Consider the following 26287-nt stretch of genomic DNA (forward strand, 5'->3'; position numbering starts at 1 on the left):
TACCAGCCCTTGCTATCCCCTGGGTGACTTCCTTTCTCTCCCGCAGCCGGTACCTGAGTCTCGAGCAGGTTGCACGGGGAGTCGAGGGCAGTGTCGTCCCCGCAGGTTCTCGGTGGTCCAATCCAGGCCTCAGCGGCCCGCAGGTCCTCAGCCGCCAGCTGGTCCTCAGTGTCCCAGGGTACAGGCCAGTGTCGGGGTTCGAGCAGGTCCTCCCGTTCAGGCCGGTCCTCTGGGTCAGTCAGGTACTCCAGGTCCCCAGGTACCGGCATTCCTCGGGGTTCAGGCAGGACCCCTGGCTCTGGCAGCCCCTCTGGGTCAGTCACCCCCGGAGGCCCAGGCCATGCCCCAGTCTCCCCAACAGGGAGCACTGGGCAGGCCTCTGTTCCTCTCGTCAGAGGGCAGTTCTGCTAGCAGGCCCGGCCAGGCCTCTGCCGCCCAGGCAGGAAGGTCTTCACTGGTTTCTGGGGTGGAGGCTGTGGAAGGCCCAAGCCAGGTCTCAGCCTCTTTGGCAGGGTGCTCTGGGCAGGCCCCTGTCTCCCACAGAGGCTGGGACCGGGCTGAGCTCTCTGGCAGGGTTCTTATAGTCCTAGCCATGCCCCCTGGCTTCCATTCAGGTGAGTGGGAGGGGCTAGGCTGAGCCCATCCTCCCGGAGGGGTTCCTCTGCCTCCGGCTCAGTGGGAGGCCACTTCTCCCCACTAAACTACAGGGTTTTTTCGAAAAAAGTAGCCTTTTTTTTGAAAAAACTTCACCTGGATCTAGACTACAGCCATGTTCTTTCGAAAGTAAATCGGAAGAACGTGGCAGTTTTTTCAATCGCGGTAAACCTCATTTTACAAGGAAAAACACCTTTTTTGAAAAGTACTCTTTTGAAGAAAGGCACGATTGCATGCAAACTGTGCTTTTTTTGAAAGAGAGCGTCTAGACTCTCTTTCAAAAAAGCGGCTCACTTTTTCGAAAAATCTGCATGTAGTCTTTCGAAGATTCTTTCGAAAGAGGCTTGTAGTCTAGACGTAGCCTGAGTGTCGCCATACGTAAGGCTCAGATTTTTAAAGGTATTTAGACATTGTTGCACTTTATCAACTGCCTTTTCCATCCCATGGGAGAATGAACTCAAGTTGATTTGACACGACTTTTTTTACATAAAACCATACTGACTGGCATTAATTAAATAGTTGTCCTTTAATTCTTAACTGAATTCCATATCAGACTTTCCATTATTTTGCCAGAGACTGATGTTAGGCAAACTGGCTTACAGTTGCTTTGGTTATCCCACTTGCCCTTTTTCTATAGTGACACAACATTAATGCTCTTCAGTCGTTTGGAAATTCCTTAATATTCCAAGATCTATTAAACATTAACATCAGTTAATGTTTAACAGTAGGCCAAATCTCTTTGGTCTGCTCTTTTCAGACTCTTGGGCGTGAGTTGTCTTGGCCTGACAATTTTAAAATGTTTATCTGTAGCAGATGTTCTTTAATATCCTCGGGTATGTCTACACTAGCTCGTTAGTTCGAGCTAGGTAGGCAAATGAGGGCAACTGGAGTTGCAAATGAAGCCCGGGATTTAAATATCCCGGGCTTCTTTTGCATGTTCCCATGTGCCGCCATTTTTAAATCCCCCTTAGTCCGAACTCCGTGCCCACAGCTACACGCGACACGGAGTAGGTAGTTAGAATTAGAGATCCTAATTCGAACTACTGTTACTCCTTGTGGAACTCCGGTTGCCCTCATTTGCCTACCTAGCTCGAACTAACGAGCTAGAATAGACATACCCCTCCTTAGTTACTAATAGAATGGAAAATATTTCATCATCCTCTGACTGCCAGTCAAGTAATTAATTAATCTTTATCTATCACAATGAGGTCCAAAATGTGTTAAATACCCCGACTCAGGCAGTGGTAGGACAAGGATCTATACAAAACTTGGCTTCTGTTTCTGGGATGGGTGCATGTTGGAGAGTGTGTGGGGATGCTAAATAGTGAGTGATATATTGGAAGGTTCTGGAGGAATCTGGGGGACAATGAGCTATGGTAATGGGTGGCGGGTTTGTCAATAGAATTAGTGTTTCTAGGTAGCAAAGGAAAGCAGCAGCAATTACAAGGTTTTCCTGCAATCTGGCTGGAGGTATGGCATCTCAGCCAGTCGGCTGTGGAAATTCATGGCCTCTGTCAACTCTGTAAGCTGGAGCCTCTGTTTTGTGACTCTGGTTCTTTTTATAAACAAAATTGTGATGGGTTGGGGCTCCCTCGGGATTCTCACATGATATGCAGAGACCCTATTGAGTCTGCTTTCCTTGACAGCCAAGGCACCTTGTAACCCTGTCTTGCTGAGCCCAACTCTCCAGCCTGCTTCAGCACAGACACAAGGACAGAGCCACACCCCCAAGGCTTATCTTTATCTTGCATAAAGATCTGTATGATATAAGCTTATGAAATTCACTCTCTTGGTCAATGTAAAGAGAGAGATGCATAGACTTCTTGTTTTCCCTCTGGAAATAACAATTATTTACACTAGGTTTATTAATAAAGAAAAGTGATGTTATTGGATACTAGAAAATTTATCCAGCATTCCTTAGGTCCTTAACTCAAATAAGTTTTGTTTTTCTCTGTGGTGTTATTTTGCTCTAATTTACCTCTACATGCCTTCTAACATCCCAGGAAGCAATGGATGTGTTGGTAATGCTGCTAGGCAAATATTGACTTCCTGTGGTCTGGCATATTCTCTGGTTTTGCACTATTTAGGTCCTGAGGGTGCCAGACTAGAGAGGTTCAAACTGTAGTAAGAAGATAAAAGGTAGGATTTAATTGCTCATAAGTGAGATCACACAGAACAACACTGGTTACTAAACAAAATAAAACAGAAGATACAATTTAATCGTAATACACTAAAATAAACTAGTTACAGGTAATATCTTACCCTAAAAATTGATCTAATAATTTTCACAGACCAGACATCCTTCCAGCCTGGGTTCAGTTCTTTCCCCTAGTTCGGTCTTAGTTGTTTCCAGCAGTCATCTTGGGTAGGGTAGCCAAGGGGAATTGATGATGAAGATTACCTCAGTCCCCATCCTTACATAGATTTTGCAAAATGTACGAATACTTTGTGTTTAGACTAAACTTTTCCTTTGCTCTTGTGGAAAAATATAGCATCTAAGATGGATCCCAGCATCAGGTGACAGGGCCACATCTCTTGGTAGGACCCACCATAGCTCTTCTTCCCAGGCTTACAGGAAAAACAAGTCTATTCACAGATCATTGTTCTGAGTATTGGGCCATTAAGTTCCTTAAGTACTACTAATGGCTTTCACTTAGCATGACTACCTCAGTAACACGGGTTTATATTTTTAACTTCAAATATAGGATTGATAAATGCATACACATGGGATAATCATATTCAGTGGATTACAACTTTTCCAATGATATCTCACATGAAGTATTTAACAAAGTATATTCCATTTGTGATAGTCCTATTCATAAACATATTCCCATAAAGAATATGGAATCCCTGTCACAAACACTAACCTTGAAATTTTTAAATGAATCCTTATGGAAAATTCCATATCCCTTGCTTGAGTTCCCAGGAAAGCATTGTTTCAGTTGAGATTCATTTGCACACCAGTTAAGAGCTGAGTAAAGGATTTAAACAGCTTCAGTGCTGGAGCATACAATGTGTCTTGAAATCTGTGCTGACTCGTAACAGCTAGACTGTTTTGAGAATGCAGCCATCCTGATATATAAACAGTACTACTGTAACTTTACATAGAGCCACACATGCATTTTGGGTTGAATCCTGTAAAATTATACTGAACAAAATATCTGAAGCCATAGCTGGTAGTGAACTAGTAAGACCACTGGGGGGCACTAGAACAACAGGAATAGGCTTGAGCTACTAATTAGTATACACACTTAATGTCTGCTGGTTGCAATCATGCAAAATCTTCTACTAAACAGGAAAAAAATCTCTTTGGTTTTTACATGAACATAATTTTCACAGATGCATCCAGAGGATGCTGTTTTTTCTGAGGAGACAAGATATTGTTATGGAAGGTCCTATGGTATGTGTGAATTGTCTGTGACCTTCAAAGAAGCAATTGCTGCTGTCCATTTTCATAAAACTTTGTATAAAATTACATATTGCTTAAAAGATTTAGAAATGAAAGCATATATTTACTTTGAATATACTTATCACTAAGAGATTGGTTTTCAATTAAAAGTGAAAGTATGTTTATAAAGATATACAATCCTGTATTCACTTGTCATGTGCATCTTCTGAGAGATGTGAATTTGTTAATATTTGAGAAGCTAGAGTACACATTTAACTGTAGACTTTTGAATGGTCAGTCATCCAAGGAAAAAATTATCCTATCCTTTTAAAGATTTTAAAGGATAGATAGAAAAGTCCCTTATATGGTTTTCAGGCTGGGTACATGTTCAGATCCATGAATATCTGCTTTATATCTGAAGATATATGCAACAGTGGGTGTGGTTATGGTTGCATTGTTCGATATTTTTGAGAATCACAGGTTGGATGCAGATCCAAATTTTTGTATTTGTGCAGGGTTCTAACAGTGATAGGGTACTGGTATGAATCCAGGTGTGGATATGGATACGTACAGAATGTGGAGTACAGATCATAGGTTAGATACAAATTCACTATTACAGATGTAAATCCAAATTGGTGTGATGCACAGAAACACATTTTTGATAGTAAAAACACCCCAAAGTATGCAATTTGTATGTGAAAAATACATTAAATAATACTTATTGCCAATAGAATTTGAGCAAATATCATATAATAAGCACTGAATGTAGCAAAGAGATAGCCAGAAAAGGCATAATTCCTGCTATTTCAAGCTCATTCAGCCTTTGGTTGGTGGTTGATTTAAAATGAGATAAAGAACATTCAATGGTACTGCTGCTTAATTCCAAATAAGAAAGTCACTTCCTTTGTTCATGCAATTCCTTTATTCACTCACTAGATGGAGATCAGAAGCAATCCAAATTGTGTTTGTCTCTTCTGCTTCCATAAGTCACCATCAGCATAGCAGAGAATGAAAATACACAATATTAACTATTTTCCCTCCCAATCTTTTAAACTGTATTCTGTCCCAGAATGCTTGATGTTTTTTCCAGAATCCTCTTAGAATAAACTGGATGCAAAGATTTTGAAAGGTGCTGTGGAATTATGGCATCACTACTCTAGCGTTACTGCAATTATTAAGTTATTTGATAAAACCCAGAAAATGCATCTGCCACTGTCATTAACAGATCTCCACGAGATGTTTCATGACTTAAACTAGCATCAGATTAGCATCTTCTTCAGCATCAAGAAATTCAAATATACCAGTTCCAATTTAATTGCAAAAGCCTGAAATCCAAGTCTCTTACCATAGAAATCTACTACCATGTGATAAAATGTGTAGTGCTAGGAAGAGGAAATATGAAGTTCTGTTCAGAAAGTTTGGGGATGGATTTTAATGAGACTCAAAATGAACTGATGAGAAACATTTTCTACTGCCAAATCTGAAATTATAAACATTATCCCTATAATCACTCTCATCCCTGTATCTTGAGAACATTACCAGTTTCTAAGGAAAAGAATGTAAGATGAATTTTATATGCTATAACTGGAAAATGTATTTTTTTATCACTGAGAATACAGGTATGTCCACATTGCATTCCTCCTTCAAGAGAGGAATGCAAATGCAGACAAACGAAATTGCAAATGAAGCGCGGATTTGAATTTCCCGCAGTTCATTTGCATAATTGTGTCCGGCTGCTATTTCGAAATACCCTATTTCGAGATAAAAAATGCCGTGTGGACGCGGTTATTTTGAAAGAAACCCCTTCTTTCGAAATAACCCTTACTCCTTAAAAAATGAAGTTTAGCGGTTATTTTGAAAGAAAGGGTTTGTTTCCTCTTCTTCCATAAGTCACTGGGGATTCCCCTTGGAGTGGCAAAGAGTCAGTATTAACAGCTCTACCTAACTCTGTTCTGGAGATGTGAATGGGTGTGGCAATGGCTGGAATTTGCAGCTCTCCTATAAATCCCTGATTTGTGTAATGATCCTGGAGAGGGTGTTACAGTGTGTGCCATTGAACTGTAACTTCAGCATAGCTATTTCATGTCCATTTTCATGGCAGTTCTTGAGGCAGGTGTGTTGGATCATTTTATGCAACTTTGAGCAGTTCTCATGGTGCTTTTAATTAGGTTGTGTGCTGTGTCAGGGATCAGGAGAGCACAAAGCCATGCCAAAAAGAATTCAGTTACAGCTTTGGATCTAATTTAGAAACTTACTGAATGAATGACATTTGTATCTTTAAAAAAAAAAACAGATAAAAATTCCTGGTAATTGTGGCAAGGTCAGCAATTAAGACAAGGTTTGTACAGGGAAATCGGAGACATAGGTGAATTGGCCTGGGTATGGGATGGAGGTAACTGATAAGTATCCACTCACAGACCACTGTAGAAGTTAAAAATAAATAAAAGGAAATTGGGATATGACTACAGAATATTTTACAGTGGAGATCAATGTACAAGGAAATACAGGGCCAAGCAAAATTCTAGGCTGCTGGGAATGTGATATAATTAATACACTAGTTTTTTTTAATTCAGTCTCATTTATAATTAACATAATAGCTCAGAGTGTGTGGAATGTTAACAGGAAAGCCTTGTTTTGTAGCAACTCTACATGCAGAGTGCCTCATAGTACTATGGGTATGAGGAGTTTATGCCATACAGAGTATATACATTCAAATAGTTGGTGTGCACATACGCATTAGGTACTTGCAGGTGGCCAGCTTGATGGGTGTACACATGAGTCATTTGTATGCCCCAGATTTTGCAAATCTGACTTTGGAAATGGAAAGGGAAGTGGGCCTGGGTTGCTACACGTTCCCCTGAGCCTCAGGGGTGCAATAAAATATACAAAAATAAAATGATAGAAGCAAAAATTAGTATTTTTGTCTCCTAGCATTTTGATTAATTATCAGACCCCTATGCAATAGTAATGAATATTGGCACAGAACTCAGGAGTACACTGAATGTAATTAGTTTTAACAGGATGGATTTTATAATACATGGATTAACATCTCTTAGAGCCAGATATCAAGATTAAATGTTATTCGAACATTGACCTTTTGTTGTCAGGTAAATACATCTTGAGTTTGCCCTTAAATATTAGCACTTATTTATTCCCTGTCACCAGCATCAGAGAACATGGAGTTCAATGGCCCTTCTGCTTTCATGTAGTAGCACTATTCTACTCCAATTACAAGAAGGATTGGGGTCTAATCCTGCATCCTTGCCTCAGGCAAAACTCACGTTAGGTTTTCTCCCATAAAGGATTGCAGAAATATTAAAAAATCACTGTCATTGATGCTGGAGAAAATGGCACCACATTAGTGGTTTGCATCTGCCTAATTGTTTCATACATTTGTGGCATATACCTCTGCATTAAGATGTACCTTGTGTGCATGCTGATTATTGTACTTGTAATGTTTTCCAAAAACATCCAGCTTTCTGTTGTTGACTGAGGTGTAAAGTCTTCTAGAACTTTGAATTTTAGGACATCTAAAAATAGATCCCTGTTGAAATATAAGTAATTTCTCATTGGGGTTGAAATGGAATGAGTTTCTCTACCATGAACGTATAGTAGATATTTCCAATCACTCTATAAAGAGATTTGAGTAGTCAAAAATATCCAGAAGCCCTATAGAATTTAATATGATTATAACCAATAGGGATTCTTCTAAACTGTATAAGAACCACTAGAGAATTATATCCTTTCAGCAGAATATTTAAGCCGTTCTACAAAGTGTAATAAAGAATTATGTGGGATTTTCAAATGTGTTGTATTGGTCTAACTCTGTTCCCGTAAGTCAGAGATGAAACTACCATTGTTTGAATGGGAGCAGAGTTAGATCAATGTTGATTAACTGTAAAAATTGTTCTTTAAGTCACTGATAAATAGATTAGTTCAAAACCACAACAGAAAGATTATTGTTCTCTATTAAATAGTACAGACCTATTTGAAAAAGGAAAGGAGGTTTAGCAGACTATCAAAGGCAACTTCTCTAAACGAGGTCATAACTACTTTAAAAGATCATCAGATTGTTTAGTCAGTCCTTCTCACAAGAATTAATATAGGTAGGTTTTTTTGGAATTTAAAAGCTGGCTAATAAGGTAGGTTATTCAGCCAGAATAATACAATGTGTTTCTATTAAGTCTTACTTTTATCACTGTATTAAGTAAAAATACAACTCCAGTGCAGAAACTCCCCAAAAGCAAGAGTTAGAAACTACTTTACCTTTTTTTTCTTTGATATCTCCACTGCTGACAAGTAAATCACAAAGGCCCTGATCTAGCAAAGCGCTTCAACATATGCATTAAGGCCCAAAGCCAGACAGAATTGCTTGTAGGAGAATTTAGAAATTGCTACACTGGTGATTTAACTACCAAAGATATTGGTGATAGAACTAAGAATTTTTTTTGCATGAAATTGGCAACTTTTAAGGTTAATGGCAATGTCCAATTTGCTAAAGGATTCAGCTCCTGAGTAAATCTGCAAAGGGAAGATTCCTTGTGTTGCAAGCTGGCCCTGTGGCATGGCCAATGGGAAAAAGACAACATTCAGTCCAGTATTTTCTGCCTCACTGAATGTGGACTGAAAACATGGGGTGGAGCAATTGTGGAAGGGTGAGATGACATCTCTACATCTCCCAAGCAGTATGATGATCAGAAACAGCAGCAAAATTTGAGCATAAGTTATACCAATCTGCAGATGGAAAACTGTCAAGAATATGATTCCCAAGGCTTTTCCTGTGAGTTCTCACCTGCTCCTACCCCCTAAGACCAGCACAGATTGCTCCACTCTGGGTTTTTCCTTCCTAACTATAGAATCTTCCATCTCCTCCTCTCTTCTCACCAGCCTGAAGTCCAACTTGGTTCCTGAAACCCTGAAACTCACCACTCCAGCATTGCTTATACACCTGATGTGCAACTCCACAGTGCTATTCATCTATTCTATCACCTGCAAACACCTGTTTCCAGTCTGCCTCTCCCCTACTAGAAATCTGACTGTGTTCCTCTTTTCTACTATGTCTCCATGACGTAATAGATCAATCCACTTGGGGTTGATTTAACAAGTCTAGTGAATACCAACTAAATTGATCACAGCTCATTCTCCCCTTAACTCTGGTATTTCACCAGAATGAGATGAGTAAGGGGAATAGACAGGAGAGCGTCTTCTGTCAACTCAGTGTGGTATGGCCACTACTAACATAACTCAAACTGTGTAGCTTAGATCGACCTGTCCCTATAGTGTAACCCTGCCCTAAGAGACCTCCCATTTTCTCTTTTCCTCCCCCATCGTATGCCTATAAATCTGACCTGCCCCTGATAGAGCATCTTTCCACTACAGCCACCTGGCATTACCCAGCCTAGAGTGAGTCCCTTTCCAATGTCTGGACCCTTCCCACAGTGCTGTGGGATGTGAGAAGAGCAATGCTGATGACCCAAAGGGACATTTTGCTCTTTGTAGAGCTACGATAATTTTAGCGACACTTCTACATAGGCAAAAGTTGTGAGAGGGTAGAATACTTTATAAATTATGTCTTGTGGCCGACGCTACTTTATCTCCCATGGACCTAGCTGGAGGAGCACTTAGCCCTAGAAAAGTGGTGTCAAACTCACAGCTTGTGGGCCTTCTATGGACTGGAGCATATTCTTTCCAACCCAGGAGTCCCAGCAGCCTGGGGGAGAGCCTGTATCCATACCTGTCCCCAAAGGTCTGCCCCTTCCTGCTACCTCCTTGACCTTTCCCCCACTTGAAGGGGTCAGGATGCAATGAGGGAGAGGGCGGGTGGTGATGGGAAGGGACATGGACTTGCCCCTCCTCTACGTCTAAGGTATCGGGATTCCCGGATGGGATTGCAAATGTGCTCTGGCCTGTATATGTCCCCGGGGCCATAAGATGCTTGCAATCCTGTCTCCACAGTGAAGTGATACATAGTGAATGTTAAGTGTGCATTTAAAAAAAATCACTAATACTTATTTGCTTATATCGGGTACTAGAAATATGAAAGCTTAAAGCTTTTGCTTGTTTACTTAAAATATCCCTATAACAATGCTCCACAAAACTGCTACTACTATTTATAGTAAAGCAATAAAGATTTTATATGACCAGTTATAATATATTTAATGAGACTAACATAATTGCATTTCATAAAATTGTTTGAGAGCAATAACAATTATTAAGAAACCCATCTGGTGGCCATTCTCTGCCTTTGCTGCGAGAAATGAGCAAGATGCCCTTTGGGTCAGTCCTGCAAACCCTTCTGTGAGTATCCTCAACTCCCACAAATAGTTCCATAGGCACCAAGAAGTAAAGATCAGCAAGGGGGTTGCAAGTATGTCAAGGTAATTAAAGTCAAGGAGCCAAATTTATTGTTCATGTAACTCAAGTGAAGGTGGTGATATTCAGGGCTTGGCAATCTATTGTATCTACTTGCCCGTGGTGAGTAGATTGCAGCCCGGTGCCCTGTTTACCGGCGGCGCGCGCATGCACAATGCGGCTCTTGCGCGTGTGCAGTGTGGGGCTGGCAAGTGGCTTTCGCTGCGGTTCATCAAGCCCTGGTAATATTACACTAGAGCTACATGTGGCCCTGTGTAGTTCCCATAGGTTGCTTGTCACAGGAAATCCTGCAACGTGATCTGGAACTGTTAGCTTTATGATGTTTCTGTTTATTTACCCCGGTGGTCCCCAACCAGTAGATCAGGATCTACCAGTAGATCTTGGAGTCTCTGACAGGTGATCCTGACTAGTTTGGCCAAGAGGCTATCAAATGCAGCACTTCAGCTGCCCCTCCCCCTACTGCTGTGCACCTCCTGCCCTTTGCCTTGGAGCTGCCCCTCTCCCCCCGCCCCCCGGGAGCCTTCTGCTTTTGTGCAGAACAGGGAAGGAAGAGGAGGGTGCTGATGTCAGTATGCCCCCCTCCCACCCTGTATCCTATCTCCACAGAAAGGATAGTAGTGGGGCACAACAGGGTTTGGGATGGAAGGAGTTTGCTGGCTGCTTTTGAGAGAGGTGCAGGGCCAGGGCAGGGGTGAGCTTGCCCTAGCCCCACTGCACCACCGCCCAGGAGCCACTTGAGGTAAACAGCATTCAGCTGGAGCCAGCTGCGAACCCCTGCCCCAATCATGAATCCCCTCCTGCACCCCAAACCCCTGCCCCAGCCTTGAGCCCCTTGGATCCAAACTCCATTACAGAGCCTGCACCCCCTCCTGCACCCCAACTGTCTGCCCCAGGCTCAGCTCAGAGCCCCGCTACCATTCCACATCCCTTAGCCCAAGACCAGAGCCAGTTTCCCAACTCTCTGCCCCTGCCTGGTGAGAGGGAGGGAAGATGGGGGAAGGAGGGAGGACAGAGTGAGCCTCAGAGAAGGGGTATGTAGGAGGTGGGGCAAGGGTATTTGGATCTGAGGTAGATCTTGGATTGCACTTAAATTCAGAAAGTGATCTTGTGCTTAAAAAGGTTAGAGACCATGATTTACCCATTTCTGGACATCTGCACAAAATGTAGTATAGGTTATTAATGATAAATACACAGTTTTTGGGGTGAACAGTGTTGTACTTAAAGAATTGCATGGGATATTTTTCAGGGGGATAACGCAGAACACCGCATTTATTGGTTATATATTAACCAGTATTAATCAATATGGTATCATACGCATATTATATACTATACTGATGCACACATACACACACACATACACTCTTTCTCTCTCCATCTTGCAAAAGCAACAAGGAGTCCTGTAGCACTTTATAGACTAACAGATGTATCGGAGCATAAAGTCCTCTGATACTCTCTCCATCTTGTTATTGTTTAGTTACCAACTTGTTGCTCCCCTTAACTCACTGGCCAGGTGAATTAGATGGGGGAGGGGAAGGAGCCGGACTTTTGTTGGTCCAGATCGATGCTCTGATATTGACAAGACGAGACCCCAGGGTCCCATGCAAGTCACCCCACATTTATAGGAGCTTCTCTTTCATGCGAATCTATGCACTTTAGCTTTGTCAGTTCTTAATTAGATCTGTGGCGTCCTCTTCTAGATGTTATCCCCATTTTCATCTTCAAAGAGAGTGTCAATGAGGGTGTTTGCTTTTAACTCCCAATTTGCTTCAAAAGCTGGTGCTTGCTCTTTGACTCCGGAGGCTGTCCATTTGTCTGATTCTTTCACAATGAGCCCTTGGAGTCCTTGGGTTTGGCTCCTATTCTTCCCCTTTTCAACTGTTGCAACTATTAATCCTCCGAGGTGCCTGCCTTCCATGCCTCATTCATTCTACATCTCATTCATCAAGAACGGAACCACTTTCAAATCAAAGGGGAAAGATCTATTCTACTTTTAATACAAAGGCATTTTCTTTACCTTGATTATTCCTAAGACTACAATGTTATAAAAAGATTAATACAAAGTTTCTACAATATAAAAAGACTTAATAAAAGTTTCTGTATTATGAAAAGACTTGAGATATTATAAAATGACTAATACAAAAAATTATCTACAACAGCATACAGTGTTTATTAGAACCATTTTTAAGCTGAAACTTTTGAGCGTATTAGGGTTATCTTTCTGATGGTACATTTCAGTTACATGGACTGTGGTGTAGATTGTAGCACTTAGCTACTGTTCATAGTAAAAATCAATTTCACAGATTGGTCCTGGAAAAACAGAAAGGTTTCTAGCATTTTCCCCATTCCACTCTTCTCCCACTCCCCAGTGCAAGTTTCTAGACCCCATTATGGAATGCTACTCCCCCCCTTGCTTGGCCAATCAGATCTGCTTCCTGCTCATTCTCCATGCATACTCACTCCTTTTTAGGTAAGTTGCTTGCAGGGAACATCTTTTTGAGTTCCTGAAGGGCAAGGGTTGCAGTTTTGGCCAAGGCCTTACATGGGCTATATAGGAAGTATTATGGGATGTTCCTTCCTCTCTCTCTCCTTACCCACAGCTCAGCTGTCTAAGAACTGTGCATCTTTTGCTTATTCCGATTGTGAAAGGCTGCAGGTGTAAATTATTTTAGCGACTCCTCTTAATGTCCCTCCCCTCTCTCACATGCATCTTCTCGCTTACACCATGAAATCTCATGCATCTGTGGGGTTGTTTCAAACCCCTGATCGCACATCGTTTTAAAGATAGTGGTGGGCAATCAGACAGTGGCGGTTTGCCAGGGTTAGCCCATGGCAGGCTGCAATCATTATATTTACCTGGGCCTGCGTAGGTATGGGTGATTGCAACTCCTATTGGCCACAGATCACTGTTCCCAGCCAGTGGGAACTGCAGTTCTCTCTACTTGTGGAGGCATAGGTAAATACAATGGCCTGCCAGGGGCTAGACCTGCTGAACTGGGTCCAACTCACAGGCTGGTATTTGCCCACCACTGTTGTAAAACACAGAGACTTGTAACATTTCTAATTTCAGTCAGGAAGAGCTAACACACCACTGACAGCTAAGTCTATGCACGAGCTTAGGAGAAGATGGAAAGGTGTGACCTTAGCATGTTCTTGATCCTGCAGTGAGATGCATGTGAGCAGACCCTTCTGCTTTCTCTGGAGCCCTTTTGACTTCAGTGGAGTTCCCTCAAGAATGAAGGGTCTGGTAGTGCCCCTTACACAGCGGGGTCAGGGCTTGAAACATGAGTGTGAGGAAGGTAAGAGCATTACAGGTGAGGGATAAGGATGGGGACCGTTATTGGTTTTGGTTTTTGAGGGTGAGTAATGTGTTCTCTTTTAAATAGAGTGGTCAGATCAGACCGTCTTGTCTATGGTAACTGCACATTTTTTCTCTGCAGAGGAATTGCCAGCCACCTCCATGAAGGTCATTACTCTCCTTTACAAGACAGAAAGGATACAAAGAAACTGGCTTTGTTTTAATGTTCGTTTTACCTTTAGTTCCAGTTTAAAAATATGAACAAAGGCTCATTACTGCTCTCTAATCTTTAGTGTGATGCAAATACAGACTGTTACTACACTTGTACCTTATGCTAGAAGCTGGCTGGTGCAAGTGGAATAAGAGTTCTCAACAGTAGGAAACCATTCCAAGTTTTTGAAGAGAGATTTATTTTTTGATAGGAAAAGTGTGTTGAGTTTTTGAACTTGTCACCAAATAATGTGAGATTCTTACTATAATATACACCCACCACACACACTGCATGGTGATTTCCTTTTCCCAGTGGAGAAGGAAACAGAAGTTCATCTGTTTGTATGCAAAGTTAAAAAAAATGTGGTTTTGTTGTTGTTGGTATCTATTTCTTTCAAGATGTTGTTTCATTCCTACATGAAAGACCCTTCCTTTGCCAGTATTGATAGACAGGGAAATCTAATCACTAAATACTAGTTTAACACAATGCTCTATAGCAGAACTGCATGTATACTATAAAAAGTGTTTAAAATGATTATTTATAAAAGCCATAGCACAGAACTGTCTTGCTACTGTTTAAACAAATCAGGATGTTTTTGTCCCTGAACTATACATTAGTGGCATTGCTAACCTCAGGGGTTTTACTCAGTGCTGGACTTTCCACATGGCTTGTTAATGAGATGATGATGATAAAGCAAAACAAACAGAGGACCAGGAATGTGTAAGAAAACAATATGGGTTTGACACAAATTACCTTACAATGGAGAAAAATGTACTTAAGTGACGACAAAAGTGGATGTGGGAGTGTCCCTCTGGGAAACTATATATTGCTCACCAATGTGCGTTTTTAACTGTAATGAAAACCAGGCTCGCATCTGTAAGTGCTGAGTCAGTTATGCTGTCTCTCCTGCCTCATCCTTTTTAAAAATGAGTGCCATAAATTTAAATAGATTTATCTGAAAAAAACCCGAGCGCCATAAATTTAAATACATTCAACTGAAAGTGTAAATTGAAACTAATCCCTTCACAGTAAATGATAGCTTGCATCTTTGTAATGGGATTAGTTGGGGGCCCTGTGTAAATATTGTGATTTAATCAAGGATAAGTCAAATGCAATATTGGGTAAGGTCACACACAAAATGCAAAGGTGATGCATTAGACTTCTCTGATAATTGCATAAATGAATGGCTAAAGCCATTGTTTGATGAAAGTTAAAGCTTAGCTAAGCTGCCATATCTTATTGGTCAAGAAATTTGAATAATTAATTCATATTCCTGGTGTCAGAAGTAATGAGTGGGAGGAACACACACAAATCGCTTTATGGTAGCTGTAGCACCACAGCCCCCCAGATCAAAGTGCACAGAGAACATCACTGGCAGACGAAAATGACGGAGGCATCTGCTTCTCATTTTAATTCTGTGGAAGCACTGAAGAATGTGGAAGTAGTTTGCTGTTTCTTTGACAAATGTATTTATTTCTTTATTTGTTGTGTAGTATGACACCAGGGAAATGCTGGCACAGTGATGTTTTGTAATAATTTATTAGTGGGTTAGGGCTGTGGGCCCAGAACAAATTCTAGACAAAAGAAAAACATGTTTGGTTTCTTACAGAGTGCCTTGGCTACAGAAACAAAGCTCTGATTGGAAATGCAAACATTCAGTATTTAGATTGTCCCAGTTGGGGTGACAGCTGACAAATGGCCTGAGTTTGTTTTTAATTATCACAGAAAAGAAAAGCTTTCACGTAAAGTCTGGAACCAATTTTGCCTCCCAAAGACAACAGGTTATTAAACAATGAAGAAATATGCTTTCTTCGTTTTTAAAATATATTGAGAGTCATTGCTTCCAAATATTTATGGTGAGTAGTTAGTATAGTGATTATAAACAACCAAAGTTGTCTGCTGACTTGGATATGGTGGTCAGTATATCCAAAGTTGTCAACAGTTAATACTCAGTGGTGTCTTTGAGTCCATAGTCATCGTCTGAACTTAGAACAGGAAGAAACTGGCAGATGTGATGTGGCAACTGTTTGCAGATCTCTTGGTAAAATACATTGTTTATGTTCTAGTAGTATCCGATTTGGGGGCCACACTGTAGGAGGTGCTGGGTGAACATGTCATAGGAGAGAGTCCCTGCTGAGAAATCATAGACATGGCAGTACAATGCTGAGGGTGAGGGCAGAAAAATATAGTTGTTCCCATCTTACTGATGAGGAACTGAGCTACAGGAAGAAAAAAACAACAAATCGTTTGGTAGCACTTTATAGACTAACAAAAAATGTAGATGGTATCATGAGCTTTCGTGGGCAAAGCCCGGTACATCTAGAAAGCAAAAGTATTCCTTGTGACAGTGTGTCTCAGAGCCCAGGTGAACAGACTTGGGTTTGTGCTAAAAATAGCTTTGTAGACATTGCAATTGGAGCAGGATCCCAGGGTCTGAAAGGCCAAAGCATCTTCATGGCTGCTTTTAGCCCTGCAGCACAAGACCTCTCTCCACCCCCAGAACAGGGGATTCAGTTGACTCAGGCTCTGAGACTTGCTGCCATGTTTGTTTGTCTGCCTAAACCAGGGGTTGGCAACCTTTCACAAGTGGCGTGCCAAGATTTAACTTATTCACTTCTATTTACGGGGGCTGCATGCCACCGATAATTTTTAAAGTCAATAACAGTCCTTACATTTTAGCAGCTTCATTTAATAAATAAATTAAGATGCAGCTCTTACTGTTCAATGTGATCCTTGGCCTGCCTTTCCCTTGCTGAATTCTCCAGTCTCGGGCTTGTAGTTGGATACTTTAAGCAGCACTCAAGCCTCTGTTTCAGTGTTGCTCTGCCAGTGATGATGGCAGAGGAACGGCAGCCTGACCCCCTGCCACAGCAGCAGCTACCCCCACAGCAGCTCCCCGGCACTCCCATGCCACCCCGCAGCTCCAGGTCCAGCCCTAGCAACTGCCCTGCAGCCTGCCCTAGGAGCAGCTACCACACGGCCCTAACCCAGCTCTCAGGGCTGAAGCTGGGGCCATGGCCGTGTGGTGACTTCCCAGCTGTCTTGGGTGGAGGCTCTGGCTGCCAGAGGAGCTGCTGCTGTGGCCATGCATTTCTGGGCTGGCCCTGGAGGCTGGAAGAGCTGCTTCGCAGCCACACAGTCCCAGGCTGGCCCTGGAGGCTGGATGAGCACCTGAGGGGCTGTTGCTTCAGCCCCAGCATTGCCTTCCTCCCGCTGCTGCTGGGCAGGGTGCAGCCTACCCTGGTGCTGGAGTAGGGGGAAGGGCTGCAGCAGCACTGTGGGTTCCCTGCTGCGTGGGGGAGGGGGGACAAGCCGAGCTCCCTGCGTGACACTCAAAAAAGTCCTGTGTGCCACTTACAGCACACGTGCCGTAGGTTGCCAACCCCTGGCCTTGACCTACTAAGAATGATATGGCGAATCTGTGGGATGATTTTAATCACAAGATCATCCTCCCTATCTTGGACTTTGTTAAATATCTGTATGTGATTGAGCCCGATTGAAGTCAATAGCACTTATGCAAGTGCTTAAAGGTAAGCGGGTGCTTACATGCTTTTATGAACTGAGGCCTTGTTAACTTGCAGAAGGTGACTGCTGCATGTCTATTATGTAGCTGAATTAGCAATGCATTCAGTTATAAATATCTGTGCATTTGGTCCAGCCAATTTGAGCAGCAAGCAGTTTTTCATAACGAGAATGGTCAGCTACTCAAGGCAAAAACACAAATTTACACTGTGGTTTTGTGGTAAAACGAGATGGTTTCATGTATGAACTTGTTTTCATAGTTTGCAAAATAATTAAGGCAAGAATGGGAAATGGTTTACATTTCTGAGAAACCAAGGAAATGTGATCTTTCTCCATCTCCATTATCAGGGACATGTTTACTATCAAATCCTCTGGCAGTATCTCAAATTGGTAAAAGATTTATCAGAGATGTATCTGAACAGTTTAAATCCTTAATAGTTGATCTGCGGATCCCTAGAAAGTGTATGGATTTCACTACAAGTGTTTTTTCCCCTAGTTAAAACTAAAATCTTTTTGCAAGCTGCCATCTAAATCATGGATCTAGGGAAAATTCAGATAGCCACATCCTGCTCCCATTGACATAAATAGGGAATTCTGCCACTGATTTCAGTGGGAGCAGAATATGGTCCAGTGCATGTAAGTAACTATTGAAATAAAACAGGAATAACTTTGGAGTATGACACATGCAGCAGATTCACATGGCTGTGTGGTAGACGGTGTGTAGAATGTCCTTCCATCTTGAATGGTCCCATACACGTTGTTTTCCTTTCCCAAGAGTCAGCGTGGGATGACTTAGGCTTCTTAAATCCCTCCAAATTGCATCTTCCAGCTTCATTCTGCTCCCTTTTTATCCCCAGTGGAAAGGATTCTTGGTAGAATTGTTACAACAACCCTGTCATGTTCTGCTAATAGAACGTCCAGAACAAGTGCTGGCAGAGAAGCAGCTGTGCTTTATCAGTTGAAGGTGTTTAGCTTTCTAGTGTACTGTGATGGGATATGTCCCCGTCCCATTAACAGCAAGCCTAATGAGCATCCCTGAACTCAGGCAGTGCCAGTTAGGTGCATCTACAGAGCATCCATTGACTGGAAAAGGGACACTTAAAAAGGAGAAGCTGGCCATGGAGCAAGGTGGGAAAACTGCCCAATTAGAGAAGTTACTAGAGAAGCTTGATTATAACCAGGGAACCCAAGTGCAAGACAATGATTAGCCTTCCCTTCCGTCTCCACCACCGTTGGTTTAGGCCAGTGGTCTCCAACCATTTTAACCACAAGATGATTTTTTCAAGTGCAATGTAAGATCTACCTCAAACCCAAATACCTTTGCCCCACTTTCTTCATGTCCCTTCTTTGAGGCCCCACCCCTACTCCACCGCTTCTCCAAGGCCTCACCCTGCTCACTCCATCCCTATTCCTCCCCCATCCTCACTCACTTTCACCAGGCTGGGGTAGGGGGTTGGGATGCAGGCTCTGGTTTTGGGCCAAAGGTTTTGGATTGTGGGAGGAGCTCCGGGCTTAGCCCAGGGTGGAGGATTGTGCGCCAGCTGGGGTTTCAGGTTGCAAGCTCTGGGAAGGAGTTTGGATGCAGGGGGATTCACATCTGGGGCAGGAGGTTGGGTGTAGAAAGAAGTTCAGGGCTAAGACAGGGGTTCAGGATGCAGGATCTGTCTGGGCACCATTTAACTGAGACAGCTTCTGGGTGGTGGAGCAGTGGGGTTAAGGCAGGCTTATTCCTGCCCTGGCACTGCACCACTCCTGAAAGCAGCTGGCATGTACAGCAGTGGCTTCATGGTGCCATGTGCTGCCCCTCATCTACAGGCACTGAGCCCACAGTTTCTATTGGCCACGGTTCCCAATTACTGATCAATGAGAGCTGTAGGAGTGGTGTCTGCAGGCAAGGACAGCATGTGCAGACCCCCTGCTCTGCCTTTCTCAGAGGCTGCAGGGACATGCCAGCCACTTCCAGGAGCAGCAGTTACCACAGGGATAATAACTCCAATCATGACAGGTTAGGCATTTTAGAACTCACTGGTCAAAGACTTAAATTTAAGCATAAGAGAGAAATGAAAATGATGAAATGCACAGACCAGTCAAAAAACAAAAATAACCCACTTTGCAAGCAGTAAAAGAAGCAAAACCAACAGCCGCCCCACATAGGCGTTGGGTCGGGAGATGAGAGTGAAGGACAGTGTGTGTTTGTGAGAATGACAGAGACACACAGTGTGTGAGATTTACAGAGATTTGCATTGCCAAGCTCCCTCCATCCCCTTCTCTCTGTGTAGAGATAGGGTATCGAAGTGGGGCAGGGGGAACACCCTGACACAAGTGCTCCCCCTCTTCTTCCTCCCACACCCTGCACAGGAAGCAGGAGGCTGCCGGACGTCTGCTCCAAGTCAGAGGACAGGAGCAGCATGACAGTGGGTGGCGGGTTAACTGAAATGCCAGCACTTGATAGTTTCCCGGCCAAACCAGTCAGGATCAACTGTCAGAGGCTCCAAGATCTACTGGTAGATCCTGATCTACTGGTTAGAGACCACAGGTGTAGGCAGACACTATAGCCCTTTGCTCATTCTGAGTAGTACCTTAAGCCATGAGGTGTCTCATTGGCATTTATGGGCCATGATGCAGGGTTCTCCTCAGCATTTGCAAGGGGATCACAATCTGGCCCTAACACTTCTGACACTGTATTGAATTTTCAAACTCTCACTATCAGATTTGTTGTGGTTATTGTCCTCTGTCCCCCAAATCTTTCTTAATGCTTCTAATCTTTCTCTTTCATTTGTATTATTAGACACAAGGCCAACTTCAGGGAACATATTGTATTCTGCACTGATAGCCATTGCAGTCATGTGCTTCATTCATACTTGTGAACTTTAATTAAAATTCTTACTATTGATATTTTTTCTTTTAAAAGCTAAATAAAAAAGAAGACTTAGTAAAAAGACAACGGGGAATAGGAAGTGGCAAACTACACTAGAGTGACGAATATTCCTTCTTTGAATACAAAATTGATTTTAAACTAAGAATATTTTGAGGATCCCTAGATAAACTAGTGTGGAGCTTCTAGAATAGTATCTTGTAAAATGCATTGACTAGCCATGAGATGTTTACATCAAAACAAATTGCCTGAGAGTTACCTAGTGAAATGTGTATGCATATGTACCAGGGAGAAATAATGCATTAAATAAAGGTTGGCACCTTCATTTTTCTTTTTGTGGATCCAATTTTTAGAGCTGAAATAAATTACTGCAGGGAACTGAAGCTGGATCAAAGCTCTATTAGTTCAGCCTAAATCCAAAAATCTTACCAAAAGGGGTGAGGGAAGGAACTATTCTGAAGTGACTGAATGTAGAAAATGCTCAAAAAAATGTAACTCTCCCCTAAAATATGAATCAGGTCAACACTTTTAGTCATATTTATAAACGCCTTAGTCATGCTTATAGCTGAGTGCTCTGGTCTCAGTCCAGCACAGAATTTAAGCACATGCTTCACTGTAGACATGTGAATAGTTCATTGGACACAGTGGCACTACTCACATGCCCAAAGATAAGACGTGGTTAAATACTTTGCAGGTTCAGAACCAGAGTGCTCGGCATCTTGCAGGATACGGGCATACGGACCCTATTCAGCAAGTCTTTTTCATGATTACTGTGCACTGGGGTTACTTGCAGGGTAACATGCTACCCACATGAATAAGTATGTCAGTACTAGGCACTAAGAAAACAATAAAGACTAAGGGCAAAGTCCTGGCCACATGTAAGTCAATAGGAATTTTGCCATTGACTTCAGTGGGACCAGATTTCAACCTGGATGCTATGCTTAGCTGCCTCCTGTTCAGCTGTGCAGAACGCACACAGAGCGCCGTGCATACTCTTCAGCTGCTCCTCCTCTTAGCGAGTAGTTGGGGAGGGGGCAGAATCAGTTTCACTATCACAGGCAGAGATCCGGGAGATCAACTGTGACCTTTTGAGGGTAGCAGTAACTTAATTTCTCCTTGTACCTCATACTCTTTCAGCATACAGTATGAAGGGGCTGCTGCAGTTCATGCACCATTTCCTGCTCAAGCTGAGCCTAAAGCAGTGGTGGGCAAATTCCGGCTCATGGGCCAGTTCCAATCTGCCAGGCTTAGCCCCTGGCCGGCCCCCACCACCACTATATTTACTTGTGCCTCCGCAGGTACAGGAGATCATAGCTCCCATTGGCTGGGAACGGTGGTCCACAGCCAATGAGAGCTGCGATCGCCTGTACCTGCAGGTAAATATAGCGGCAACAGCTCACCAGGGGCTAACCCTGGGGAAATGCCGCAGTTTTATTGCCCACGCATGGCCTAAAAGTACAGACTAGCCTTAGAGATGGAAACTCAAGGCAGGTGCTGATGGATTAATAACCAGCTTGGAGAAATAATTGGACTGATTGTAAAGGCCCCAGGAAAATGTCCTGAGGCTCAGTTATTGTTATGATACAAGATGAAACAGGCATGGACTGAAACTATTCACACTCAGTTAAATCCAGAGTTACTCCACAGACATGAAGGTCTGGTGGTAGTTAAGATCAGTATCTGGCACTTGCAGTTTTTTTTTTTGTTTGTTTTTTTTGTTACTGGTCCAGTTCTAAGAGGTATACATTGCTGAGGGGACATTTCTGAAGTGGCTGCTCTGCACATTAGCTAAGAGTTATTTGTCAGCATTTATTTCTATTTATAATGAAATACAGTTATAAAAAGCAGCAGCCAGGGAGGGACAGGTTCTAGGTTTGATTTTGATGTTGATGTATTACTCATTGCAATATTTCATACTGCTGATTGATAATGTAGCGCATAAATAAGGCATTTGGTTTTGGTAACCATCATTCACCTACTTAGGGTGCACATTAGAAGTCAAAGATTAATTAGTTAGTATTTTCATAGATGTTTGAAAATGTAAATTGTTTTTTAAATTAATAGAGGCTATGTCCATGAATGGCTATTAGCCTGTATGGGCAGGGGTGGAGTCCCTAGCCTCTGTTTGCCAGAAGCTGGGGATGGGCAACGGGATGGATCACTCCGTGATTACCTATTCCATTTGTTCCTTCAACACACCTAGCACTGGCCAGGGTGGAAAGACAGGATGCTGGGCTAGATGGACGTTTGGCCTGACCCAGTATGGCTGTTCTTACGTAGAAAGATATATATGCAAAGGCCCAGTCCTGATTTCCCTTACTCATGGAAAGAATTCTTCTGTGGGTTGAACCATTGAAATCAGTGGGCCAGTTCACATAAGTAAAGGATAGCAAGATCTTGTCCAAACTCAGCGGTTCTCAGTCTGTTTCTAGCTAGACAACATTTTCCACACTGGGGGCCCTCCTTCCCATTTAGCGATATGCAAGACAAAGTGGTCACGACTTCCAAGCTGGGAACCCCTATCCTGGTGCTACATATGATTACAACTTTAAACACCTTTTCTCTTCCCTTACTATAGGTTGCTCCTGTAATTAAAGAGAGAATGATGAAGAAGGGCAGCATGATGTTAGGGTACCAACCCCACCGTGGCAAAGTCAACTTCTTTCGCCAGGTAGTGATCAGTCCCCAGGTGAGCCGTGAAGACATGGACTTCCTGCTGGATGAGATCGACTCACTTGGCAGAGACTTGTAGCTGTAGTTTAACAGCACCAGGCACTGCTTATATGCATGATGTTTACAGATCAAGAATGCTTGTAGCACACTGGTATTATATTTTATAACAGGTAGTTGAAAGTTCAACAAGTAGCGGTACTTAGGATTTTGCTGGTAGAGTTCCTCTGGACTTGAGCATCTGAGCATACAGTGGTCATAACTGAGCCACTGCTTACAGCAGCTGAATAAGGGGCACCATCATTCCCATTCTGAGAAGAGTAACCTTCTGGTGATGCTTCTGATAATGACCTTCTGTAGGCTAATCGGGCAAGTATCTGGTACGTACCGGTGGAGAGAGTGGGCCAGATTGGCCACTGACATAAGCAGGTATGACATCATTAACTTCAGTGCAGTCATGCCTGCTTATGTCAGCCATGAATTTAGCTCAGTGAGTATTAAAATCAAAGCACATCTCTAATCCGTTAATATATTAGCCTGGCATGCGTTTAAGGGTAAAGGCCCATCAGGTGATTTGAACTAGTTATGCCTGATGTTAGGGGTCCTGTAGTTCTCCCAGTGAAAACTCCTAAACCAGTAAATTGCCCAGCACAAAATGGGCCCAATCAGCATTTGCCCACCCATAAACTTACCATGATTTTAGCAGAGCTGAGAATGTTGGAATGGAGATACCATTTAAAAACTTTTTGTCAACAGGAAATATGTACAATATCTGAACTACTGTTCATATTTCCTTTCTTTTTGAAGGATAAACATTTCTTTAGCAACTTTAGATGTGCATAAAAATGTTAACCAAAGCATTAGAAAAGTATATTTATCTCAAAGGGGTGTATTTTTATGCAGGATAGCTACTTATTAAGAATTGACATAAGAAAGCATTGTATTTATTATGGTCTCTTAAGACTTTCCGACAGATTTAAAAATCGCTAGCGCCTGTGTGATTAATGTGTAATTCTTTTTTGGCATTAAACTTAAGCTGCTGAGTCAGTTAAAATTTGTTTGTGATTTTAGCATATGAACATTGTTAAAAAAATAAGTGAAACACCAAAATTAACGTCTACTCTTTATAGTTATTCATAATTACAGTATATTTGGACAAATACTTTTGAGTGAGCTAGTTTAATTTTTCTATCTATAAAATGATTATTTCAGTCATAAAAATAGATAGAAATCATAAATGCATCGTGGTATGGGATGCTAGCAGTAAACTTAAGGCAGTGGCTACATTTTTCACTTATAATTTGTGACACCTGTGATGTGTTTTCTTTGTTTCATGATCTGTCTTTGAGGAAGCACTGACCAATATGAATTTTTGTGTTCTCACGTCTGTATTGATGAAAGCAGTCTTTAAATGCAGTTCTTGACGTTTTCATTTAATATATTGTGGTAGGATCCAGTATTGTAGAACATTCCCATTTTCAGTCTCCAGGACACCACTGTGGAAAGTTTAAGTAAGTCAGTATAAGTCACACTATCAGAGCAGTAGATGAGAGTAAGAGCTTGACAGACCTCTGTAGAGTATACTGAGACTGGATAGTTTTGAGCCTTAGTACACTATTGATATTACTGGGGCATTCTTATAAAAATCATTTGCATAACATAATCCTTTATTTTTGCCCTTTAATGCTTACTGATTCACATAAGCAAACACTATCTATGGCTTCTGGGTTTACCAGCCATCGTAACAACATAATTTAAAACCCTGACCCAGCCAAGGACTCCAGTACCTGCTTGAAGTTGAGCACTTGGTAGTTCAGGGCCCCATTCCTCTGATAGACAGCCAGGCACTCTTAACTGGTATGTAAAGAACCTATAGAGCACTGAGTTATCAGAATTGCTTTGCGACTGCTTCTTGAGATAGATACCCTAGAGTAACCATACACTCTTTTGTTTTTTGTTTTTGTCTGAGTAAGAAAAGTGTCAGAACTTTCTAATTCTGGCCCAGGTTCTGAGCTGAGAATCTCAATGAGTTGAATAAAGCTATCCCACCGTACACCAGCTGAGGATTTGGTCCTCTGTATTTACTACTAGTAAAACGCGTCCCCATGCTATTTTGTTCCTCTTAACATATTGCTGCTTTCCTTTATTTCTAGTGATTTGAGACAGTCACAGTACACTTGTGTTTGTCTGGCTGAAATACCACTGTTCTAATTCTGTCATAGTAGTAGCTGTATATTTAAACAAAAGCCAAAATCAACTTTTTTTGAATATTTGCACAAAATATTTCTTAGACTTACACTTGCACTGTATTTGGTTTCTTGAAAGATGAAGGTTAACCTTACAGTATGATGGAATTAACTTATTTGAACTCTGTATTTTCTCTGTTGTCGGTTCCCTGTAACACCCAAGGTATGTAATAAGAAGGTCTTGCTTCGGATTGTAATGGCATTTTCTTATAGTAGCTTATTTAGATTTAATAAATGCAAAATGTCTATTTTTAGTCGATAAATTGAATAAAAAGTAAAGTTAATTGACACACTTAAAAAGCCAGGCAGTGTTTTTAATTTGCAAATCTAAAAACCACAAATAAAAATGTTGCCTTTAAAGAAGGGGAAAGGGTGAGTGCTCCAGATGGAAGAAACAGCATGGGTTTGAGCATGTCAGGTGCGTTCTACCTGGGCTGCAGGCTAGGGGTTATTAATATGCTGTGACAGAAGAACACTGCCCATACTATTTTTGATAAATACCTGGCATAAGCAAGTCTGGTAATTACTCCTCTTCTCAATTAAGCTGTCGAATGCAGAAGTTAAACTGTCTTTGTAGCAAATGGAAGTTTCAATTTTCTGAAATATCCCAGGTGAAAATGAATGGCTCGCTTAGTTCCTTTTCTGGTCAGGGAATTACCATCAGAACACTGAGGCAGATTCTTCCAGGGCTGAGATATAACTCAAGGCAGAATATGACTCACTGTCTTTGATTTCCTTTCTCATAATTACTGGGGTCTCACTATCCAAATGGCTTTAGATATGTGCATTTATGATTCACATACTTGGATTTGTTATTGCAGTGTTATCTGTGGTAAAGGACGTTCCTAGAATGTGAGGTTACAGTGAGCCCAATTGTGCCCTCATCTAAGTGTAAGCATATTGCAGTAATTTAGGGTATGTCTACACTAGCTCCCTAGTTTGAACTAGGGTGGCTAATGTAGGGCTTCGAACTTGCAAATGAAGCCCGGGATTTAAATATCCTGGGCTTCATTTGCTTGTTCCCGGGTGGGCGCCATTTTTAAATCCCCTTAGT

The 26287-nt window shown here is 42.0% G+C and overlaps 1 protein-coding gene across 4 annotated transcripts in view; it reads left to right on the top strand.

Moving 5' to 3' along the window:
• The window catches only part of GADL1 (glutamate decarboxylase like 1), a 104329-nt gene extending 78796 nt beyond the window's left edge, over positions 1–25533 (top strand). For all 4 annotated transcript variants that reach the window (XM_075921977.1, XM_006134301.4, XM_006134302.4 and 1 more), the window contains one exon: positions 22896–25533. In XM_075921977.1, the coding sequence (XP_075778092.1) occupies positions 22896–23069 (174 nt within the window). In that variant the 3' untranslated portion in view covers positions 23070–25533. The remainder of the gene's footprint in view (positions 1–22895) is intronic.
• The last annotated feature ends 754 nt before the right edge of the window (positions 25534–26287 follow it).

The sequence above is a fragment of the Pelodiscus sinensis genome, chromosome 2 (assembly GCF_049634645.1).
Source record: "Pelodiscus sinensis isolate JC-2024 chromosome 2, ASM4963464v1, whole genome shotgun sequence".
Lineage (NCBI taxonomy): Eukaryota > Metazoa > Chordata > Testudines > Trionychidae > Pelodiscus > Pelodiscus sinensis.